The sequence below is a fragment of the Pteronotus mesoamericanus genome, unplaced genomic scaffold (genome assembly GCF_021234165.1).
Source record: "Pteronotus mesoamericanus isolate MK-2021 breed Mesoamerican mustached bat unplaced genomic scaffold, CSHL_Meso_final contig_2, whole genome shotgun sequence".
Lineage (NCBI taxonomy): Eukaryota > Metazoa > Chordata > Mammalia > Chiroptera > Mormoopidae > Pteronotus > Pteronotus mesoamericanus.
Window position 1 is genome coordinate 31745449 of NW_026555084.1, and position 23860 is coordinate 31769308.

At 54.6% G+C, this 23860-nt stretch overlaps 1 protein-coding gene across 1 annotated transcript; it reads right to left on the reverse strand.

The window, feature by feature from the left end:
* Window positions 1–3318: 3318 nt before the first annotated feature.
* RNF44 (ring finger protein 44) lies at window positions 3319–13187 on the reverse strand. The gene is made up of 11 exons (XM_054568530.1): window positions 12754–13187; window positions 8575–8726; window positions 8187–8367; window positions 7625–7792; window positions 7061–7234; window positions 6821–6982; window positions 6625–6749; window positions 6310–6397; window positions 6097–6218; window positions 5856–5955; window positions 3319–5649 (listed from the first exon to the last, which is right to left on the reverse strand). Exons 2-11 carry the CDS (start codon window positions 8679–8681, stop codon window positions 5587–5589), a joined length of 1290 nt encoding a protein of 429 aa, XP_054424505.1. The 5' UTR covers window positions 8682–8726; window positions 12754–13187; the 3' UTR covers window positions 3319–5586.
* Window positions 13188–23860: the final 10673 nt, after the last annotated feature.

Below are 23860 nucleotides of genomic sequence, written 5' to 3' on the forward strand. Positions count from 1 at the left end.
ATGATTTTAGTTGTTTTAATAGATATGTAATAATCTTAGTGTGATTTAATCTGCATTTCCTTTATGGTTAATAATATTGAACACAAGAAATATCCTCTTTGCTAAATGTTTGTTGATGTCTTTTGCTTATATTCTAAGAGATTTTCAACTGGTGTGCTGCAAGAATTTTTAAAACATGTAATACCTGACTATTTAGTCAGGGGCACTGACCTCTTTTCCTTTAAATTATCAAATAAAAAAATGACAACAGCAAAAACAACAGCTGTCTGGTGTGAATGAATCAAAATTGTACCTATTTTTTGTCAGGTTGACAGAAAGTTTATTTTTGGTTTGACATAGAATTTTAGTAATTAGTCTATGTGTGCCATGAAATTAAAAAGGTTGAAAATCACTGTTTTTAATGGGATATTTTTGGTTGAATTTTGAGAGTTCTTTATATAATCTGAGATATGAGTCCTTCATCAGACATGTGACTTGCAAATTGTTTTTTTTTAATTTTTTAAAATTTATTTATTTATTTTCAGAGAGAGGGGAAGGGCGGGAGAAAGAGGGAGAGAAGCATCGATGTGCGAGAGCATCGATCAATCGCCTCTCACCCGTCCCCAACTGGCCCACACCCCCGGTGGGGTCCTGGCCCGTAGTCCAGGCATGTGCCTTGACAGGGAATCGAACCTGCAACCTTTCAGTTGACAGGCCAGCACTCAACCCACTGAGCCACACCAACCAGGCAATGATGCTTTTTTTTTAAGTTTTAAAATTTTTATTGAATTTATTGGGTATGACATTGGTTACTAAAATTATATAGGTTTCAAGTGCACAATTCTATAATACATCATCCGTATATTGTATTGTGTGTCCATCACCCCAAGTCAGGTCTCCTTCCATCACCATTAATCCCTCCATATCCTCTTCTACTTCCTCCCAACTCCCTTCCCCTTTGTACAACCCATTTTGAGTTTACTTTTGTACAAAGTGTGAGGTTTCGGTCAATTCTCTCTCTCTCTTTTTTAATGGAAGCCCAATTACTCCAGCATTATTTGTTGAAAAGAAAGACTTCATCAACTGTTCAAAAACCAGTTGGCTGCTCCTTCGTGGGCCTATTTCTGGGTTCTTGATCCTGTTCCATTGATCTACTTGCCTATTCCTCTGCCAACACATTGCTAAGGCCACTCTACAGTAAATCTAAAATCAAGTAGAGTGGTTTTTTGTACTTTATTCTTGTTTTTCAAAATTGTCTTAGCTACTCTGGGTTTTTTGCCTTTTTATATAAATTTTAAAACAGACATGGCTATATCTCAAAAAATACCCCCCCCCCCCCCCCCACTTTGCTGGAATTTTGATAGGAATTGCATTAAATCTACAGGTCAATTGGGGAAGAAATGACATTTTTACTATGCTGAGTCTTCCTTTCAAAGAACATGACATGTATCTTCATTTGTTTAGGCATCTGGTTTCTTTCATCAGTGTTTTGTAGTTTTCAACATATAGTAGCCCCCTTATCTATAGTTTCATTCTGTGGTTTCAGTTACCTAATGATCAGCTGCAGTCCAAAAATAGTAAAGGGGAAGTTCAGAAATACACAATGTATACGTTTTAAATTGCTAGGTGCTCTGAGTAGCATGATAAAATCTCTTGCCATCCTGCTCCTCCCAACCTCTGTCCCACCTGGGACGTGACTGCTCCCTTTGTCTGTCCTATCCGAGCTGTACATGCTCCCCCACCTGCTAGTCACTTAGTAGCCTTCCCAGCTATCGTTAGACCCTTGTGGCATCGCGGTGCTTGTGTTCAAGTCATCCTATTTTACTTAATAATGGCCCTGAAGCCCAAGAGCGGTGATGCTGGCGATTCAGATATGCAAAGAGAAGCCATAAAGCATGTGTATGTATAAAAAAAATTACAGTATATATATGGTTCAGTACTGTTTGCCATTTCAGGCATCTACTGGGGGACTTGGGGTATATCCCCTGTAGATAAGAGGGAACTACTGTACAAGTCTTGTAACATTTTCTTAGGTTGATACATTCTTCATTTCTCTTGAGATTCCAAATGGTATTATTGTTTTTAATTTAAATCTCCTTGTGTTCATTGTCAAATATATAGGAATACAAGTAATTTTGGTATATTGATGTTGTATCCTATGACCTGATGAACTCATGTAGTTCTAGAAAATTTTTTTTGTAGATTCCTTGGGGTTTTCTGCATAGATTTTCATCACATCATCTACAAATAGGGAGTTTTATGTCTTCCTTTTCTATCTGTATGCCTAACTTTCTTTTTTCTTGCTTTATCGTGCTGGCTAGGACTTCCAGCATAATATTGACTAGGACTGGGAGAGCGGAAATCCTTGGTTGTCCTGATCACAGGGGGGTGGGGTGGGCACTGTCTTTCACACCGTGAAATACAATGTTAGCTCTTGGGTTTTTTGTAGATGTTCTTTATCAAGTTGAAGAAGTTACCCTCTATTGCTAGCTTGCTCAGTTTTTATCATGAATGAATTTTGACAGCTTTATTTTGCATCCATTGATAGGATCCTGTGCTTTTCCTCTCCCAGGATTCTTTTCAGTATTTCTTGGGATTCTGTAAAAAGCTTAGAGACTTCCTCACCTGACAACGTTGGGGAGAGGAATGCAGCATGGCCGCCTGGGCCGCTGGGGGGCGCTCGCAGGCCCTTCGTCCCCACTGAGCCTGGGGACTGGGCTCCGCACTCGCAGCCTCCCTGGGGCTGCGTGGGGTGGGTGGGTGTGTCCCGCAGTCCAGGCCAATCGCTGTTGCTGCGGCTCCAGACGGTGGCAAAGGGTCCTCGGCTGGGCACACACCTCAGGCTGGTGTGACCAGACTCCATCCCAGAAATTGTTACAATTCCCAGGATAAATGAAGTCCAATGGAAACCACGCTACACTACAGAAAACCGAGCTAGAGCTACCAAGAAGCGCCGCGCAGAAAGCACGCCTTTGAGACGAAGTTGTAACATGGAAGGACCTTGACCCCATCCCGTTGGAAGGACCTACTTTTAGAATTTAAATGACAGGAGACCAGGTAAGTGCCGCTTTCCTCAAACTGGCAAAAAGGGATCCTGTGACTTGTTAACAGGTTCCTGCCTCATTTGTGTGAGAGGCAAAGTTACCGTGAAACCCAGACCCGTCTCCATCAGGGGAACCCCTCTGGTTCCACAGTAGAGGACCACTTCCTCCACCCAACACACCGCACCCCCACCCTTCCTGAGGTGGACAGCCCCGCCCCCTCCCCCTCCGAGGTGGACACCCTGCCCCAACTCCCCACCAAAAGAACACAGGTGGCCAAAGGCAGCTTGGGCGATACTTGATATACATCATACATTTATTAGTGAATATCCCTCTGAAATCAGCAACAATATTAAAAAAAATAATGATTGCACTACTTGGTCAAGCAGAACTAGCAACTTTCATTTTAAAAAAAGTACAAATCTGTTAAAAATTTCAATCAGTATACACATATATATAATACAACATACTAGTTATGTTAAATGCTACAAACCAATGTGAATCCAATGGAATGGAAAAAACCACACATTTAAGCTTTAAGAACCATTTTTTTCTCTATATATTAGCATTTTTCTCAAATACATACATGGGAAAAATGAGGTAACTGTAAAATGTGCAAGGAACAGGGCCCCCAAATTACATATATTTATATATATGTATGTAGTTACATATATATGTAACGCCTCTCTAACACAGAACACAGGTGCTGGGCCCAGCCAGGCTGGGATGCTGCCCGCTGCCATGCCCAGGCCGGAAGCTGGTAAATAAGAGTAAACATCAACAAGCCCCCACCATAGGAAATCATTGGTAACATGGCATCTATAGCAAGGTCGGCAAATCACAAACATCCTAAATAATTGTTTTATAAATCTTGTTTTTAAATGATTTTTTAAAATGTTGTGTCTCCCCCGCCCCCTCAGCAGCTGCTCACTGGAACCACCGCTGCAGCCGCCCACTCCGAGAGCCCGCTCCGCCTGCCCCGGAACTGGAGGGGTCTAAACACCTTTTGTCGGGGTGAGGAAGAGGGGCCTGGAGAGGATGGTTCTCTGTGTAAAACACGTGGGGTTTCAACACTGCTATAAATATAGAAACATCACCTGGAGTTATATACAGTAAGACTTTGGGTTCTCCACGGGGGTGGGGCCAGGCTGATGGGGCCCCACGGCAGGCTTGGGGGGGTGGGTGGGGGGGCGGGGCCGCTGCGGGAGAACGAGGGTGGTTGGAGCATCCCTGAGGCAGCAGGCGCCAGGGGCTGCCTGCTAGGATGTGCCGGCCCCACACGCGGTTCGTTCAGGGCAGCAACCCCAGCGGGGAGGACAGGGAAGGGACCAGGAGGGCCAGGGAGGGGAGCTCAGCCAGACCCTGACGGGGCCTCCTCCAGACCTTGGGGGGCAGGGCTCAGGCTGGGAGGGGGCCCCTGGAGGTGAGGCCCACGCCCTCCCTGGGCCCCATCCTCCCAGGATTTCCTTGGAGGGGACTCGCCTGGATGGGTGGGAGGCGGGCCCTGGCTGGAGAGGGAGAAATGCCCTGAAAAGCATACAGTCCCGGTAGGCTCTGGGGACGTGTGCGGTACAGTGCATGGCAGTTATCAGCTGAGCGCAGACCCCCAACTCTGCCTGTGACCACCAGCCGCCGGCCCAGCCCCAGCCGTGCCCATGCATGTGGACCGGGCAGCACCACCGGACCATTCCCTGCCCCCTGGGCACTCAGTCCTGGGTGGTCCCTATCCCCCCCACCACTTAACCAAAAGAAAACAACAAATAGTTTAAAAATCCACACCCCCAAATCCTACACGTGATTTTGGGCCAAATGAATAAAGGAAAACTGCTACTCCTCACATTCATGCAAAATGACAGAGGGAGATCTGGCATGGGTCTGGCCCCCCCGTCACTGCCAGGGAAGAATGGCCCCCAGGACATAGGTCACTCTCCCTGGTATAGCCCAGGCCCCTCAGGATACCTGCCACCCAGGCTCTGGACCCTCCAGCCTGGGGCGCGGGGGGTGCTGGAATGTTGCGCCTGGGGCAGGCGAGAGGCCTCTAGGGAGCCAGACCCACCCCCACGCAGACTGGGTAGGACTGTCCGGCTGGGGTCAGGCCAGAGGACCAGGCCTGCGGGTCAGGAACAGCCCCCCGCCACTCTGTCTATGCCTGTCAATGCCGCCTGGGAAGGGGGCAGGCTATTTTTCAGTGCAAGAGACCAAGCGACCCAGGACGGTGCCCCTTTGCCCATCCCGGGGCCCAGGGTCTCCACCAGCCGAACTGGGGGAAGAGACCCCTGGCTCCCAGAGCTATCAGGAAAAGGAGACACCCCGAGGGCACATGGGAGGGAGACTGAGTCAGGGACCCCCAGGCAGCTCCGTGGTGGGCAGACTGGCAGGCGGACTGGGGATGGAGTCTTTGGAGCTTGGCAAATGCAGGGACTTATTGCAGAGCTGACCCCGGCACCAGCTCTGGAGATACAGGCGGGAACAATGGGACAGGCCTGGGCCACTCCCTCCCCACCCTCCCTGGGTCCCCCGAGTTTCCAGAGCTTCGGGCAGGGTTCTCATGGGCAAGCTGTGGGCCTCACTCGGCCTCCCTGGGCACTTCAGAGGCATCGGCCCGGCAAATGGGACACGTCCGGTTGGCCTGGGTGGGGGACAAGCAGCTGCACGTGAGATCCCACTCACACCTGCCCCCCATCCCATCCGGGTCTGCTCCGCTGCCCGGTGGGGACGCAGCCCCAAGTCCGGCCAGAACTTCCGGTGATGACGAGGATGAGGAGGGAAGCCCCCAGGCCCGCCCTCCTCCCTCGCCACACGAGGAATTCCCGGGAGTGGCCTGGGCTGCGTTACCTTCAGCCACTTGTCAACACACTTGGTGTGGAACTCGTGGTTGCAGGGGAGAACTCGGAGCAGCTGCCGCGCCTCGAAGTCGCTGAAGCAGACAACGCACCTGGGAGGATGGCAAAGAGCTTCACCTCCACGCTGGCAGCGAGGGAAGGCTCACTGCACAGCACGAGGCCCCGCTCCCCAGGAGGGGCCCCTCACAACCCAGCTGTGCTCACAGCGGCAGAAGGGGGGGCCCGGCACTCACAGCGTCTGCTCCGACTGATGGCTGTCCGGGTTAAAGCGGTAGGCCGGGAGCTGCTCGATGTCCGCTTTGGTGAGGCCTCGAGGCTTGGCGTCTCCCAGCCGCTCCGCCAGGCTCAGGAGGGCCTGCATACGGGCAGGAGGGGGGCGGGGGTCAGCAGTGGCCTGGGCTGGAGGTCCCCAAGCCACCACCTCCCAGGACAGGGCTTCACGGGACCTCATAGTTCTCCATCTCCACGTCATCCACATCAAGATCCAGGCTGATGGTGGGTCCCACTGCTGTTGGTGACATTGGCAGCATCGAGCTAGGGGAGACAGGCACAGGGGTCCAGGGTCAAGTTCAGCACGCGCCGGGGCCCAGGGTTTGCCCCAGGAAGCTATAGGAGGGGAGAGCTCAGCTGGGGTGTGTGGTCTGCTCCAGGTGCCAGATGGCCCGAGAGGCCCCGGGATGCCACCAGCTATGTTGGCGTCTAACCACTGGAGGCCCCCAAACACAGCACCATGGCTCTGGGGCAGATATACAGGTACTTACAGGAAGTAGGGCAGGAAGCTGGGGTAATATGGCGGTGGGGGTGGTGGCGGGGGCGGCGGAGGCAGCGGCTGTTGCAGGCGATACCTCTGGGCGCTCAGTCTCCGTGGCACCATGTGGGAATAGGGCTGTGGCAGGGCGAGAGGTCAGCCGCAGGCGGCTCCCATCACCCCAGAGCCTGGGAGGGGGCGGCACTCACCACACCGAAGGGCAGCTCTTGGTGCAGCGGATCGTGGGGCAGGTAGTGCAGGGGCACAGACGGGGACAGGGCTGGGCCCGGGGCAGAGGTGGAGTAGGTGAAGCTCCCCAGGGGGTACTGATCCCCCCGGAGGTCCACGTCATTGTCCAGCCGCTGCAGGGGCTGGAAGAGGCAGGGGTGGGTGAGCTGGCGTCAGTGACAGGGAAGCCCCCGCCCCCGTGCCCCATCGCCCAGACTCACCATCCGCGGGTGCTGGGTCTGCAGTGATATAAACTGCCCCAGAGGTGCCATGTGGGCGGGCTGGGGGGGTGGGGCTGGCGGTGGCGGGTGCAGGATGTAGTGGTCACTGGAGATGAGGTGGGGGTAGGCCTGATAGGGCATGGGGAGCTGCTGCATGGTACACGCCTGGATCAGCTGCCGAGAGAGGGGGCAGAGGATGGAGAAGGTTCTTCTGGGCTGGACCTAGGCTTGTGACAAGGGCCTGGGGCCATCCCGTTCAGCGACTGGCCCCACTGAAGCCCTCTGGACCACCCGCCCCCACCCCTGGCCCAGGCCGTCCAGGCAGGACATTAGACTCCTCAAGGCCCACAGTTACCACCCCAAATGGGTTCTGCCAAGAGCTGGGCGCAGCACGTAGGTGCTCTCAGAGCCTGGATGGGCGTGGTAAGCTCGGTGGTTCCGCCACTGGCCTATGCTGGACCTTCTGGCACGGATGGGGGTGGGGGGCGGTTGGGGGAGAGAAGCATGGCAGAGGGGGGACAGGCACGCGCGCGGCGGGGATGGGAGGTGGAGGCCGTTACTCACCGGGGGTGGGAGGCAGCAGAGCGGGTAGTGCTGCCCGCTGAACATCACGGAGCATGCTGGGAGCTGTTGGGCGCTGCAGCCAGGGATGTGCTGGCCTGAAGGCAAGGGGAAGCCTTGGGTCGTCACTGTGGTGACTGTGTAGGACAGAGGGACAGCTCCCTGGTGTACCTGTGGGTGGAAAAGGGCCGGGCATTGCAGGGAGGAAGCCTGGCCACGAGGCTGCCCCAAAGTGAGAAAGTGCTGCTGCGCCACCTCCCTCCCTTCCTTAGCTGGGGCCAACCTGGGTATAGACCTGGCTGTCCCCATGCCCCAAAGGACAGAGGACCCTCAGGGAACCTGAGAGGGGCTTCCAGCTCTACCACTCATCCACTGTGTGGCCCCAGGGCAGGCCCATCAATTCTCTGGGACTCAATTTACCACCCTGTAAGCAGGGCTAATCACGGCTCCCTAACCAGGAGATGAGTTAATAAACAAGGTGAAACCAGGGCCGCTGCCGCCTCGCAGGCAGGCTCCCCAGAGGCCTGGCTGCGGGGTAGGGGCTGGGAAGGGGCCTGCTGCCTACCTGCTCGTGGACATCAACCACGAACGGGCTCTGCTGGGAGGCTGGGTGCAGCATTCGGGGGCTCCCGCCGGCAGGAGCCGAGGCTCGGTGCTCTTCTACGGGGAGGTGTGGTGGTCGGGGCGGCGGCTGCTGGGAGGGTAAGCGCTCATCCTGGGCAGGCGGGCGGCCCTCACGGCCAGGGCTGCACCACAGAGAGGAGGCCCGGGTAGGACTGAGGGGGGCCACTCATTCACAGGACGTGGAGGAAGGCCAAGGCCACTACCCGCTGGGGAAGGAAGAAGGCTCAGGGCCCTGCGCCCCACCGCCCCGGCCCCGGAGCCCCAGCTCCAGCCAACGGCCCTAGCACCAGGAGCTCCAGGGCCCACGGGGCTGCACAGTCCCTCCCTACCTTCCCCGGAGCTGGGCCGGGGTACTGCCAGGTCCTGTGGGTAATCGCCGCTGACGCACAGGTGTGGAGGGTGGCCACCTAGTCACTGCCAGAGCCCATGGTCGCATCAGGGGTGGCAGAGAGGGGGAGGGGCTGGGCCGGGGCTCACAACCCTAGGAGTCAAAATGACAGAGAAACAGGCACAAAGAAGTCCAGTCACTTGTCCCATCAGGGGTCCGGGAGACAGAATCAAACCTCTGCAGTCTGATTCTTGCCCCCCCCCGCCCCCCGCACCCCGCACACAGGCAGGCTGGGTCTGGCCCTCCTCCTGGCGCTGGGGCTCAGGGGCGCAGCCTTCCGCTCAGAGCGGGACTGAGCTGCCTTAGGGCTGTGGTGGTTTCAGTGGCCGGCAGCTCTGGTAAGGCTCCCCCAGGGCAGGGACCCAGGGCACGCTCGGGTGTGGGATCTGCAGCTCTGGCCTCCAAGTGGGGGGACTCCAGCTTCCCCGCCTCCATCTGGTTGGCTGGGCGGGGGGCGGGGAGGGGGGGATTCCAGTCAGGCTTGGGGCTCAGCTTTCCTTCTTCTACTGACAGGTAAGAGGTCGGGCCCAGTTCCGGCCCTTGGGGGCGCCCAGTCCAAGGCAAGGTTGCCCCCGTTAGAAAGTCCTGTTGGGCCAGTCCCCCCCCTTCTCCAGCTGGGTACCTTTTTAGGTACAGGCCTGGCTGTACCTTTGTTTCTTTCCATAACCTGTTCCCCCAGTGCCTATCCATGTGTGCCTTCACCTAGCCTTTAAAGAAGGTGCTGTTTGGCTCCATTTTACAGGCAAGAAACTGAGGCTCAGAGAGAGGAAGGGACTTGCCCAAGCATCAGAACTAGAGGTGGGGCAACCACGAGCCTACCGCTGCACCCTGCCACCGACAGAAGGGGTCCGGCCCAAGAGCTCCCCAGGAGGTGACGAAGGAAGCCAGCCACTCTGGTTGGTCAGGTGGGTCTGGAATGCAGCCAGGGCCTTGCTCTGGGGGCCCCAGACAGCCCCCAAGGGGGAGGTGGAGCTTGCTGAGAAAAAAGGGGAAGCCAGGACCTAAGGGAGGAAGCTGAGTGGGAATGGGGTGTGGTAGGTTTTCTCCCTCCCTGGGAGGCGAGCGTTGGGGGAGCAAGGTGGAGGTACCGCTCGCTCTCTACTTCGCGTTAGGGTGAGGCCCAGGCAGGGGAAGCTCAGGAGCCTGTCAGGCCCCGCAAAGCCGAAGGCCTCTGCTGATCCTGCCCTACAGAGCCCTCCCCCACCCTGTCCCTTCTCCATCTGACAAAACTCCTGTGCAGCCTTGATCTCCAGCTTTAAGTGTCACCTCCCTGTTGACACAGCCAGGAGGCAGCTGTACTGTCCCCTCTGCGCCTTGTTCCTTCCTGCCAACCATGGCAAAAACATTTCCTTTGCGCTGGACTTTAAAGCCTGGGCCCTGACTCTCCAAACGAGGCTGCAAGGAAGGCTCCCCTCCAGCTGTCAGGACAGCGTCCTGCCTAGGCCCCAGGCCGGAAGCGGGAGCTGGAAGGCACACCTCTCCCGCCCGGCTCACTTGTCCGAGGGGTGGGCAGGCCTGGCGTGGTGATGCACCCTGGGGAACGACCACACAGGGCGAAGGCCAGCCTGGCGCAGTGAGGTTAGCGCCAGCCATTCAAAACTGGGAGACTATGTACAAATCTGGCCTTTGGAGGGGCGGGGGCAGGAACTCTGGTTCCACAGGGCCCTCGCCCCTGCCTGGCCGCCCCTCCTTGCCCAGAGCATGAGCCACCCCTGAGGCCATTCCCCGCCTGCCCACCACAGGTGACCGGGTTTGTGATCCGTGGTGCGGGTCAAGTGCATACCCTGGCACATGCATGGGAACACACAGCCTCCCTGATCCTGCTGACAATTCAGCCTAGCAAACAAAGGCCAAGAGAGACTCAGAGGAAACCCGAAGCCCCTGGCCAATCCCAGACCTCCTGGATCAGAATCTTTCCAGAGTTGGGGAACAACAGCACCTTGATTTTTACCAAATTCTCCAGCAGTTTCTACAACACAGCCAGGCATGGGAACCTCTGCTCTAACTGACCTCAGAGCTCCTGGGCACCCACAGTCCTACTGATGAGGAGTATTAACAGTAACTACGATCCTTCCCACGTGCCACCTCGATGAGTCCTCATAGCCACCCTCGGAAGCAGGGACAGTGAGGCTCAAAGCCAGGCAGCTGGGGTTGTGAGCGCGCGGGGACATGACCCAGGCAGTGGCCTCAACCGCTATCTTGCTAAAGTCTGGGCACTGTCAAGACTCAGAGGTGCAGGCCCCATAGAGGCCTAGGCCCACGTGAATCTGTTCTGTGGCCAGCCCATCAAAGATACCCTCTCCTCAGGAAAGGGAAGGAGCTGAGAACCCAAATCATCAGACAGAAGGGGCTCCAGCTGTGGACAACGGTGCCAAAGACAGTGCTGATCCTTGCATTCTCACACAAGACACCCCAATTTCTGGCCAGAGCCCTGGGCACAACACTTCCCCTCTCTGAGCTTCAGCTTCTCCACTGTAAAGTGGGAACAGCTCAATGACCACCTCCCAGGGGACTGGCAAAGGCTGCTCACAGGCCCTGGTAGGAGTGGTCTGTAAAACTTAGCTGTGAGCAGTCGCTGTTAGAGAATAAAAGAGGCCCACCTGCACCCCCCGCCCTTGAAGCAGAAACCAGCGGCAGCTCCCTCCTTGCCTGGAGCATGGCTGGGACATACATCTCCCTAAGGGAGCACCCCGGTGGCAAGGAAGGGGCCCTCTGGTATTTGACCTCCTAGGGACAGAGAGAGCAGAGAGGGGACACACCCACTTCCTTGTTGAGGAAACTGAGACCCAAAGAAAGGAAGTAACTTTCTCTAGGCCATAAAGCCAGAGAGGGACCAAATTGGTCCTGGCAGGCCCCCTGGTGCAGGGATTCCCCCAGCTCCTGGCTCTCTCATTGGCATCAGTAACCCTAAGAGCTGCCTAATCCCAGCTCTATTCTAGGCCCTGAAGATCAGGGGAGCTCTCCTGAAGGTGCTTGCAACTCGCCCTACTGTGGAAAGAGAAACAAGGGAGGCTCAGTGAGAGCTAGTAACACGCTCAAGGTCAAACAGCAAGGGTGGCCACCCCCCAACTGCTCTGCCGGTCCGCACTGCACGGTGCTCTCACTGAAGTCCCATTCCTAAGTCCCATCTTGCCTGGAAGCAGGCACCGCCCCTTGTACCCATGCCCTCCCCGGGGAGGCAGCCAACTCCCTACCTCCAGTGCCCAGCAGCTGCCCCTCTCTGGGTCTAGGGAGCCCCTTCCATGTCATGTCAGTTGGGCCCAGGTGATGTTTTGCAGATAAGCAAAGTCGCCTTAAATCATGAGTAGACTAAGCAGGACAAGAAGCCCCCTTCTTTCTCACCCCTCACTCCCCAAAAGAGGCAGGCCAGGACCGCGGGACTTGGAACTAGGAGTCCTTGTTTGGCCAGCCCAGACTCCCTGGGTGACCTTGCTCAAGGAAATCGCTTCAACTCTGAGTCTCAGTTACCACAACTGTAAAATGGGAATGGCACTCTCTCCTTCCCGGAGCTCCCAAATTAAACCAGGGGACCCAAGATGCAAGTATCCAGGTGGTCACATTAGTGGGGCAGGAAACCAGTGTCCCTGGGGGGCAGGTCCCTCCTCAACGCGGGCCAGGTACAGGTTGCAGGGCTCTGGAAAGCTTCCTCAGCTATCCCTCCCAGGAAATGGGATGCCAGGGTGTGGACACCCGCCCGGAGAGGGGCCTCTCTTGTCCCCATCTCACCCCTTTGTGCCGCGCCGAGAGGGACAAGGGGGAGGGAGGCCTGACTGCGGCGTCTGAGCATGAGCGCTGTGACTTTAAGAGTCGAGGATCCCGGACCATGTGCTCGGCGTGAGACAAAAGCAACAACAAAGGAAGTGGCGGCGGCAGGGGGAGGGGGCAGCTCCTTCCTCTCGAACCGCAGCACTCAGACTCCGAAGAAGGGGGACTCGTCCAGGCCTTGGGGGTCGTTGTGAAGGGGGTGTCTTTGACCCTAGAGGTCTCGCCGCCCCCGCCGGACCTCCCGTGATTAACCCCTGCAGAGCCAGCTATATCACAGCCCCCAGTCCCAAGGGAGAGGGACAGCAGTTTACAGGGATGCGGAAATCGGGAGTTGGGGGCTCTGGCCCCGACTCACCTTCAGCCGCCTGGACACACGTTGATTCCTTTGTTCCCGATCTAGGGCGGCCAAGCTGGGCAAGGGGGCGGTGGTGGTGGTGGGGGCTGCCCGGACCCTTTAAGAGCCCCCGCCCTGCCGAACAATATGCTCCCCTCCCCACCCCCCGGTCCGGGGGCAGTCCGGCTCCTTCCGGGGCCCTCTCTCTTTGTTGTCCGTCCGCTGGCGTCTGGCCTCCCGAGGCCCACGCGCGCTAAGCCTCTCTCGGCCAGGCTCTCCGGGAGCCGGAGGCGGCGCAGGACGCGGACAGGTTTGCGCAGCTGTCCGCGGCTGGCCCTTTAAGAACTGTCCGCGGCGCCAGCGGAATGTAACAAACCCGACATTTGATTCACAACATTGGAAGTGACGGGGTCGCGCGCCGGGTGGGAGGGGGCCTCGCGGGGGCGCGCCGGGAGGTTCAGGCAAACAGTAGCAGGCAGCTGCCCGCGGCAGCCCCGCCTCGCTGGGGCCCCGAGAGCCAATCACTCACTGCGACCAGACACGTGATTAGTGGGTCGCCATTTTGGAAGATAGATTGAAAAAAAAACTCCTCACCCCCACTTTCGCACTTAAAGTGACCGCAGCCGTCACAGGCAAGGGGCGGGGCCACATGGCCTGACCTAAAGATGGGAGACTCGGAGATGGGCAAGACCGATCAGCTGCAATTCTAACTTGCTAAGCAAACTCGCAAGCCACTCGCCCCTCTGAGGCTCAGTTTCCCTGTTGGAGAAATGGGTCCCGCCGAGAGAACCGCAGCCCGGACTTACTCTGTCATCGTTCCCTCCTGGAGGCAGGGTGCCACCTGAGACACTTAACTACGATGGGGCCGATCTTCGATCAGGATGGGGTCAGCCCGAGTGGTTAACAAAGCTCTAACAGTCCTGTGCCGGCAACCTCCCCAGAGATGACGTCAGCCCCAAAAGCTACTGCGCTTGATGACATCATGGTCTGGCTGCTTCGCATCTCCTTGTTTATACTGCGCGGCGGCTTTAAAAAGCTGGGACAGCCCGCACTGCCTAACGGACCAATAGCGGGCAATCCATGTAAATAAGTTAACGCCTAACCGGCAGGGGGATTGGTCCTACGCATGCTGACGTCACAGAGATATTTTTAACTGCCCCGCCCCCAACGTGGCCAGAAGAAGGGGCGGGTAACAATTTGAAGCTAGAGCAGCAGTCACCAGGCCCTTCAGTCGCTTCTTGACTAAGAGGGATTGGGGAAGTAAGCCAGCGAAGATTTTAGTTTTCTACTGTATTTCCAGCAGCTAGCTATGAGACCGAGGGGTTAGTACAACTTGCCCATTTTACAAATAGGTAAAGAGGATTCAAGAGGGGTGTCACTGAGCCCAGGTCACACAGCCATGGAAGTGTGGCTGATCATGTATCTGAACCTAGGCCAACGCCAAGGTTCCCCCTTTGTCGCGATGCCTTCCCCGGGCAGACATACAAAGTGAAATATTGACTCTATATTGATTATTTAAGCAAAAAGATCAGTAATACCTAAAATATCCAAGAGTTGGGAAACCGGCCCAATAAAGAATGGTGTATGAAAAAAAAAAAACAAAGGCAAGAAAAATAATGGTGTATGTATATAATTAATAACTGACTCCTCTGTATGGAGATAGAAGGGCACAGGGCTACCTCCAAGACAGCTGTAGGGAGATGCCAGAGCAAAATGTTAACATGGCCCTGACTGGCGCGGCTCAGTGAGTCAGGGGTCCGCCTGCATACCGAAAGGGTCGCTGATTTGATTCCGATCAGGACCCATGCCTGGGTTTGGGGCCAGGTCCCCTGGGGGGGTCAGAGTGGGCGGGCTTACAAGAGGCAACTGATAAGATGCTTCTCCCTCCTTTTCTTCTCTAAAAACAAATAAAATATTTTTAAAACTGTTAACATGTATGGTGGGCTACTGGGTGAGGTGTCATTTTCTATGCTTCTTTGGTATATTTCATAATACTAAATTTAAAAATAAATATTGAAGGCAAGATGCTGATCAGAGTACAACAGTATGTATTTTTTTTTAAAAAAATCCTAGATCTATATAATATCTGCATAATATTTCTGGAAGGATATACAAGAAATTGACAATTGTCCTCAAGGAGAATTGGGAAAGACCACTGGGTCAAGAGGATAGACTTTTTATTGTGCATTCTTTTGTACATTTGCTCTTAAAAAAAAAAACACCTATACTGTATAACCTACTGAAAAGTCTAAAGAAAATTACTGTCAGAGAGTATGTTTTTAGTTTTTTTAAGCCATAAAAACTTCTGATCCCTTAAGAGTCAGAAATTTACCTTCAGGAAAGGTATCCAATGGAAAAACCTACAAGTTTGAGAAACAGACATGCTTACTGAAGTGTTGTTTAGCACCAGCAACGTGTATGTGCAGCTAGCAACACAATGACTGAAGATGGTACTGTCTGCTGATCTCTAGGCACAGCTCACGTTCATGAGGCATTGCTACAGATGGTACCCGGAAAGCCAAACTCTCTCTTCCCTGTCGCAGTAACACTATGTGCCTATGAGAATAGATGGGGATGTACAGGGCGATTGATGCCTTTTTCTAATCATTTTATCAACCCTCTTCTTCCATAACCCGTACAACCTTTTATTTTTCCCACCATGCAAAAGCAATTAGAAAAGCCTTCCCACATCCCAAAGTGCCTACATGTTAAGACAACCCCCCTGCTTGCCGGTGTAGGGACAGAACGTACAGCCTGGCCTTCAGGTATACACTCCTACCAAGCTTCCCCCCACAAAACTTTTCAGGCTCATCTCTCCCCAACCCTCCCCCTACAACCGTGCGGGTGCTCTCTGGGCTTCCCTGCCAGCCGCCTTCCTGTTCGGGCCGCCCTCTATCTCCCTTTCTACCAATCCGTTCCTCATCTCCGCCCTCTGAGGCTCGGTTCCCATCTCACCTCTTACAGGAAGCTGCAGTCTCCAGCTTGTACTGAACCCCCATCTCTGAATCAGCTCAATGCCTCATGACCTTCACTTCCTGCCATTTAATTTGCACACAGCTCCGTCACAATCCATCACTGCATGCTCCTCTCTGGCCTGAGGGGGATCCAGAATTTTTCAGGGCACTAACATCTAGCCTTCCATGGGAGGCAAACACCACCAGCCTCTCTCTATATGGGTGAAGATCTGAGGCTCCAGGTGAACTGACTTGCCCCAGGCCACGCCCTCAGAAAGTGACTCTTCTGCCACAATCCAGTTCTGTACTTTTAAAGCCATTAAGCCTCTGACTGTGCCATTCAGTCTGCCTAGAACACCCTCAACAACTGCTACTCACCTCAGGCAAAACTCTGCCCAACCTTTGGGATGCAGCTCAAAGCCGGCCTCCTCTGGCCCTCCCGCCCTGTCTTCCGCTGCTGGACTTCCTCAGCGCACAGCAGAACTGTCCCCACAGCGCATCAGGCAGGGCCCCCCCTCCCCAGGCTGCAGGGCCAGGAAATCCCTGCCAGGCCTTCTCACGTGCACAACCCTCTGGGGCCCTCAGTAAATCCTCACAGCACTCCCCCGCTTCTCCTGGGGCCGGAGGCCAGGAACACAGCTCCCTCTAACCTGGAAAACCTTCCCCAGTGCATGTAGAATCGCTCGGCAGCAAGTGGGAAGGAGGCTCAATTTTACCAGATTTTCCAGAGAAGCCAGAAATCTGGACTTTCCTGTGAAATCCCCTCTAGGTTCGCTGCCAAGTCTTAGGCTTTGGAACCCCACTGTGGGGGTGGGGCCCGCACAGCCCTTGCAAGCCTCGCTCTCACGGGCCTGGCCCACCCCGCCCCCTTGAAGGCCACTTTTGGTACTTTCATCACACAGATGAGGAAGGTGGCTCAGGAAGTAACACCCCTTGCCACAGATCCCGGAAGGGGGCGTCCACTGGCTTCCAGAAACCACAGGTAGGGGGGGCGCTCACCCTTGCCCAGGCCTCTGCCATGAGGTTCTGTGGAGAAATTGGGGTTCCAGGGACTCCTGCATGGCCTGGGCAAGTCCCATCCTGATCATTGGCTCACTAGTTCTTCCAGTGACCTATGAGCTAGGCACTACCATTCACCCCATTTTATAGATGAGGTAACTACGGGGAGAAGGGATATGCTCACCCACCACCATACAGCCATCAAGGGGTAAACGTGAGATCACATTCTAATCTCACAGTAAGTCTGGTTCATGCCATGCAAATGTCAACACAGGGTCCCCAAGGGCTGTTTAATAAAAGCAACAAGAGCTGTTTAATAAAAGTCTGGGACAGGAGGAGAGAGACCGTGAAGGACCAGAGACTAGTGGGTGGCTCCAGGTCACAGGGTAAATAAGTGGCAGAGGAATCCGAATCCTGATAGCTCCAAGTGCAAATCGATGGATGCTAGGTTCCAACTCCCACCCTCGGGTCTCCTGTGCAGGAGATGGGATTCTCTTGAACAGGAAGAAGGCAGGGTCATCTGTTCCTGCTAGGGCCCTGCCCTGCTCCACTGGCCCACCGAAGGGAGGGTGGCAGCTCACTGTCCAGGCCCTTGGGTGGATCCTTCCTCAGGATCCTTTCTCCTAAGACTCCTCAAACTCTCTAAAGAAGCAGGGCCCTTTAGTCTTGCAGGAAGAACCATCCAGGGACATGCAGTCCAGCCCGGCAGAGCCAGCTCAGGGCAGGCGTGAACAAACCACCCTCCCATCTGAGCTCCAAGATTTGAGTCCCTAAAAAAGGAGATGTGGCGGAGAGTGGGTTTCCTATAAAGGCATCCCCGGGTTTGGGGCTCAGGTCTGCAGCGCTCTGGTCCCAGCTGTGAAACTGTGGCCAGTTAGTTGGCCTCTCATTGCCTCCTAGTGTCTCATTTGTAAAATCAGGACATTGATAACAACACTAGTAACAGATGACTTTTACTGAGCACTTAGTATGTGCCAAAAAGGAGGGAATACACTGATGATTGAATACAGGACCGCTGAAGCCAGTCTGTGTGACCTTGAGAAGTCAACCCTTCTGAGGCTGTTTGGCCAGGTGTAAAATGGGGTGATAGTCCATACCTCAGAGAGTCAACAGTGGCTTTCTCTCACTATGTGTGCATCTTTGGGGATACCTGCCCGACTTTCCAAGTCTGGGTCTGCGCTTGGATGTGGGTGCTTTGAGGGTACGGCGCTGGGAGGCGCTCTGCTCTGACTTCCTCTTCCCTGCAGTTCTCACCACTGGAACCCCCCAGGGTCTGGAGAGCTCGTAGTAGGTCATCCACATCATCCACAGATGAAAACCGGGAACTACAGGGCTGCGGCGCCTAGTAGGTCCAGGGAAATAAGACCAACCAAATACCCCACTTTCCCTCCATCTTTAGTGTCTCTTCTACTCGAAAGCCAGCTTCCTACCACCCCCTTCCTGCCCACACCGCCTTCCCAACCCCGAGCACCAGCTCGACTCGGGCTCGTAGTGGCCCTCAAGCAACGGAAGTTGTGTGACCTTGGACAAAACAAGACCCTCTCTGGACCCCACCCCCTCCCGCCTCCCCCAACGCCAGCGATCCGACATCCTGAAAGCAGTTAACGACAGCACTGGGGTGCAGTGATCTGTCCCCGGGCCCGCAGACACTCCAGAGCAGAGGCCAGGACGTTCTCTGCTCTCCCCAGGGGCTGGCACAAGGAGCGCCGGTAAAATGGAACGGACGCGAGGAAGCCGAAGGACCGCAGCTCTCTATCCCAGACGCCTGGGCCCTAGCAGAAGCCGGGACCCGCCAGGGGTTACAATCGGGGCATGCGCAGTACGCAGGGCAGGCTGAGACTTGTAGTTCCCTGGGGCTCCCCGAATGGGGCACTTGAACCTGGTGGGCGGACAGCTAAGCGGAGGGGCTCTGGCTCTAAGTCCCGGGACAGCGAGCTTCGGCCCTGCGTACGCAGGCACAGGTCTCGCTGAAGGTCTCTGCGCTATTCGCTATTCTGCCAGCCCACGGCCACCCCCAATCGCTCCGTCTTCGCTGTCCCTGCGGCTGGGGCACAAGGCGCAGGGGCCAGGCCGGGCGTTACCTGGGGCCGCGGCGGGGCTCCACCCCCACCGGGCGGCCGGCGCGTCGCTCCCGCTGCAGCCCCGGGTCCCGGTCCTCCTGCGGCCCGAGCGCCACCGGCCGCGGCCCCCCCTCCGGCCCCACGCAGTGGAACCGTCCGCGGACCTCACTACTGGGCGCAAGCGCGGGGCGCACGCCGGCTGCGCAGCTTTCACCCCTGCTCCTGCGCGCCTTTGGAACTACCTGGACTACACCAAGCGCGCGGGAGCGGGAGGGGGAAGAGGGCGTGGTGCGGCTCGACCACGCCTACTCAGCGTCCCGCGGGAAAGGGAGGGCGGGGGCGAAGCGCCGAGATAGGGGCGTTCCAGCTGCTGGCTGCTGTCCGCCTAACCTTGGTCTAGTGATTGACATAGTCTCTCGTCTGTAAAATTAATACGATTCTGTGACCGTTCAAAGAGCCTTTGCTTCAGGGAGAGTTTGTCCCTCTCTCCCAGCCTCTGGTGGAGAGGCAAGGATCCTGATACAAAGAGCACTCGAGTCAGCCGATCTTAGTGCTCCCGTTTGGGCCCTTTTCTGAGCCTCGGTTGCCTCGTCTGGGAAATGGGAGCAGTAATACCTCCTTGGGGAGATTGGGACATTGCAGTGACAAGAGCGGGCATATGCCCATCGCTAGAGCCAGCCTAGTTAGAGAATGGTGGACACCAGCTCAGACCGGCCATCCCACCCTGCCAGGGGCATCTCGCATCCTTGGGCGTGTGAAGCCAGCGAGGACCACAACTCCCGGTGTGCCCTACTCTGGCCGGGTCGCGCCCGAGGTTCTAGTCCCCGAAGACCTTGCTTCCCAGAGGCTGTCCCATGAGGACTTGGCCCCTTTCTGCTGGGGTTAGGCCCGCTACTTTGAGGCCAACTTTTTAAAAATATAATTAATTAATTAATTTTAGCGAGACCAACTTATTTTTTAAAGCTTTTATTTGCTGAGCTTTTACCACGAGCCAAACAATATTCTAAGAGCTTCACATGAATTAACTTAGTTATTCCTAAAATCTGAACAGTGTGGGAATATTATTATCTCTGTTTTACAGATTTGAGAATTGACACATCCCGAGGTGAAGAAATTTTGCTAGAAAGTGACAGGGCCCAGGATTTCTTCTCAGTGCTGTGAAGGAAGCCTGACGCCTACCTGAATCGCTACTTCATGTGCAGGTCTCCATCGCTTGCCCTGCGCTAAGTGCTTGACTCCAGTACTTGATTAACCCTTACAACAAACCTCTGAGTTCTGCTGTAATGTCCATTTTGTAAATGAAGAAGCGCCTGCTTTCTACCTCACTCTGGTTCAAACAAACTTGTATTTTTCTTTTTCTTTCTCTAAATGAGAACTACATTCAGGCCTAGTTTAGGGTATACTTTACAGATAAACAGTAGAATGCACACACCATGTGTGTACAGCGTCCTGTACACCTCTGTATAACTACAACCCTGATCAAGATCTGGACCGTTTTCGTCAGTCCAGAAAGTTCCTTCTCACCCTCTCTCCAAGTGAGTCCCCTCAAGACGTAGCAATTGACCCGGTTCCTGTCACTGCAGATTAGTTTTATGTGTTTGGAACTTCTCGGAGGAATGCCTGGCTGTGTAAATGCTGCCTTCTTTTGTACAACATCGTGTTTCTGAGATCCAACCTGTTGTGTTACTAGTCTGTCTCCCCTCACCCCGGACTTATTGATGTATAATTCACATGTAATATTGTGTAAATTTAATCTGTACAAAATGATGATTTAATACATATATATATTGCAAAATGTTTACAGTTAACACAGCTTTTCCCTACATAATTACCATTTGCTGTTTAGGTGAGAACACTGAAGCTCTACTCTCATAACAACTTTCAGGTATAAGATAGGAACAATAGCAACTAAGCCACCTTGCTGTACACTAGGCTCCTGCACTTATTCATCTCCTTAAAATAAATTTTAAAGATTTTATCTATTTATTTTTAGACAGAGGGGAAGGGAGGGAGAAAGAGAGAGAGAGAACCATCGATATGAGAAAGAAACATCGATCAGCTGTCTCTCACACATGCCCCAACTGGGACCGAACCTCCAACCCAGGCATGTGCCCTGGTAGGGAACTGGACCAGCCACCTTTTGCTTTGTGGGACAACGCCCGATGTACTGAGACACTTTGGTCAAGGCTGAACTTATACATCTTACAACTGAAAGTTTGTACCCTTGGACCAACACCCCCCCCCCCCACCATTTCCCCTCAAATCCATCCCCTGGCAGCCATCATTCTACAATCTGTTTCTACAATATTTATTTGACTTTTTTGTTTTTTAAAGGTTGCATATATAAGTGAGATCATGAAACATTTGACTTTGGCTCATTTCACTTAGCACGATGCTCTTCAGGTCCATCCATGTTGTGACAAATGACAGTGTAACTGAAAAGCAGGTCTGGCTGCCTGCCGCTGAGAGAGGCAGGCGCGGGTGTAAAGGAAAATGGCTTCCTCAGGGGCTGGCCACCTGGAAGATGGGGACTCCTGTCCCGAAGCCCATCTCCTGGGAAGATGGGGGCTCACGTCTCAAAGCCCGTCTTCCCCTCTCAGCGGAGGCAGAGGTTTTTTGTAAGGAGGGGGAGGGGAGCAGAGCAGAGGCATCGAGGGAGGGGGCTGAAAAGTGCCCTACGTGCAGACAAGCACAGTCCCTGCTGATAAGACCAGCGACGGCCCGGCGGGTGTCACCCTGGTTTAGTCATCCTGGCTGCACAGCATCCCGGCTCCATGGATGAAGGTCAGCACATCTCCCGGAGCTGGGATGCCTGAAGGTCGGAGCCTGTATCTTTTGAAACTAGTTCCCAGGATCATCATACAGACATGCTGTTTCTCTACAAGCTACAATTTGTCAGAGTCAGAAACAATGTCAAAAGATCGATGGAGCGGGTTACAATTTCCCACCATTACAATTTTCCTGTTACATTTTCAAGGAAAGGAGCGAAGGTTGTTTTTCTAGGAGATGGCAAGGAAAGAATGTGAAGACATTTTGGGGACCTGGAGAACTTGAGGGTCCACCCAGATCTGCAGATGTTGCAGGCATGGCCTGATGGCAGCTCGGTGGCCTGGCTTGTCCACCCCGCAGGGCTCATTAATGTTCAATGTACAATTTCCCTGTAACAACAGGATTTCTTCTTTTTTATAGCTGAATGATATCCCTTTTTTAAATCCATTCATTTGTTATTGGACACTTACATTATTTACATGTCTTGTCTACTGTGAATAATGCTGCAGTGAACATTGGGGTGTCTACTTTTTAAACATTTTGTTTAGAGAGAGAAATGGAGGGAGAAAAACATTAATGTGAGAGAGAAACAGATCAGTCGCCTCTCGTACGCACCCTGACAGGGGACCACAACCCAGGCACGCGCCCTGAACAGGAATTGAACTGGTGAACTTTCATTATTTGGGACAATGCCCAACCCACTGAGCCACACCAGCCAGGCCTAGGGGCATATTTAAAAAAAAAATACTGGATAATATCTGTTGTTTGAATGTACAGTAGTGTTTGAAATCTAATCCTCTAAACAAATGACTTTTGAGTTCCAGCCATCTTGGTCTTTCAGCTCTTCCAGGGGCTTGGCTCATTCCAGAATGGGGTTTTGGACACACTCTTCCTTCTGACCGGTCTTCCCATTCCTTCCTCTTGGCCTGGCCTGCTCTGCTCTCACACAGAGCCTCCCTGTGTGGGGCCAGGGATGCACATCCCCCACCCCGCCCACCAGGGCCCCGCGCCCCGGCCCAGCCCAGGGCCTGGCACAGAGTGAACGTGCAGTCTGAGCAATAACGCACGGGGCACGGGGCTCAGGAGGGCACGGCCCATCTCAGAGCTCCACTAACTGTGCAGAAAGAAAACAGCCACACGATTATTTTACTTCCCCGTGTTTTCCTGATGTGGAAGCTGAGGCTCGGAGGTGGGGAGTGGCTTGCCCATCTAGGTTGCACAGCCAGGAAGGGACAGAGCTGGAGGGTGGACCCAGGTCTGCTTGGCTGCAACGCCTGCCTGCGGTGGCGGTGTCGGGGGGAGGGGCTGCCAGAGCCCCAAGGAAAGGCTCTGGTGTGGGGGCTGTCCCAGTGCGAGACTGGAACTGGGACTGGTGCTCCCGGCTCGCAAGCCCAGTGGAAGAGGCGAAGGCAGCACTCAACTCAATAAAACACGTCCACTCGGGGCCACGAGCGGTGGCTGTGGGGGGCGGCGAGCTCCCCGTCACTGGAAGTGCGAGAGCTGTGGCAGAACAGCCACTTGGAAGAGGGTGCTTTCGAGAGAACGCGTGCCCTGGAAAGAGGCTGGGGGTCTGGGTGGTGGGGCAGAGTCGGTCTCTTGGGTCCCCAAGTTCTTTCGAAGGTGAGAGGCCGTGAACCTCTGACACCAAAGGGCTGTTCCTGGGCTGGCCCCTCGGGTGCAGAACAAGGCAATGAAGGCACCTTGTGCCCTGCAAAGCTCTGCGCCACAAGGAGGGATGATGGGGGCTGAGGGGGACGGGGCACGTCCCTCCTCCGCAGAGCCGGCCCCCCGCCGCCCCGCCCCACAGGCTCACCCGGTGTCCCATGAGGCGTGCACCCTGCGTGGGTGTGGTGGGGGAGGTGTCCAGGTTGCTGATGAGGAAGGTGTGGCTCTGAGAGGAATGACTTAGCCCGAGGTCATGTGGCCGGGGGCAGCAGAGGACTTGATTTCGACGTGATCATTTTCTGAACACAGTCGGTCCACATGGTAGGTTGTCAGCAAAGAGAAGAAATGAGAAGTTTTTCTCTTCAAAATTTTAAAAACCAGAAACCTGAGAAGGGGAAAGGGGGGAAGGTAAGGGGAACGGCGAAAGGAAGGGAAAGGGATTAGTCACAGAACATGGTGAATGACCCATGGACATGGACAGTGTGGGAGAGAGGGGTGGGCTGGGCGGGAGGGACAAAAGGGAAAAGAAAATAGGACAACTGTATTAGGATAAACAATAAAAAAAACACCCAAAGCCCAACAAACGCCACGCATCTGAGATGGCAGCACAGGCAGACACAGCTCATCTCCTCACACAACCACATCAAAATGACAACTAAAATATAGAACAATCATCACTCA

What these genes read in the sequence shown, in the direction of transcription:
- RNF44 (XM_054568530.1), bottom strand. Translation starts at nt 8,681, where the DNA reads ATGCGACCATGGGCTCTGGCAGTGACTAGGTGGCCACCCTCCACACCT. An exon ending in TGGTTGATGTCCACGAGCAG is followed by an intron (nt 7,793 to 8,186) that starts GTAGGCAGCAGG and finishes TTCCACCCACAG; the next exon opens with GTACACCAGGGAGCTGTCCC. An exon ending in TGGAGATGGAGAACTATGAG is followed by an intron (nt 6,219 to 6,309) that starts GTCCCGTGAAGC and finishes GCCCGTATGCAG; the next exon opens with GCCCTCCTGAGCCTGGCGGA.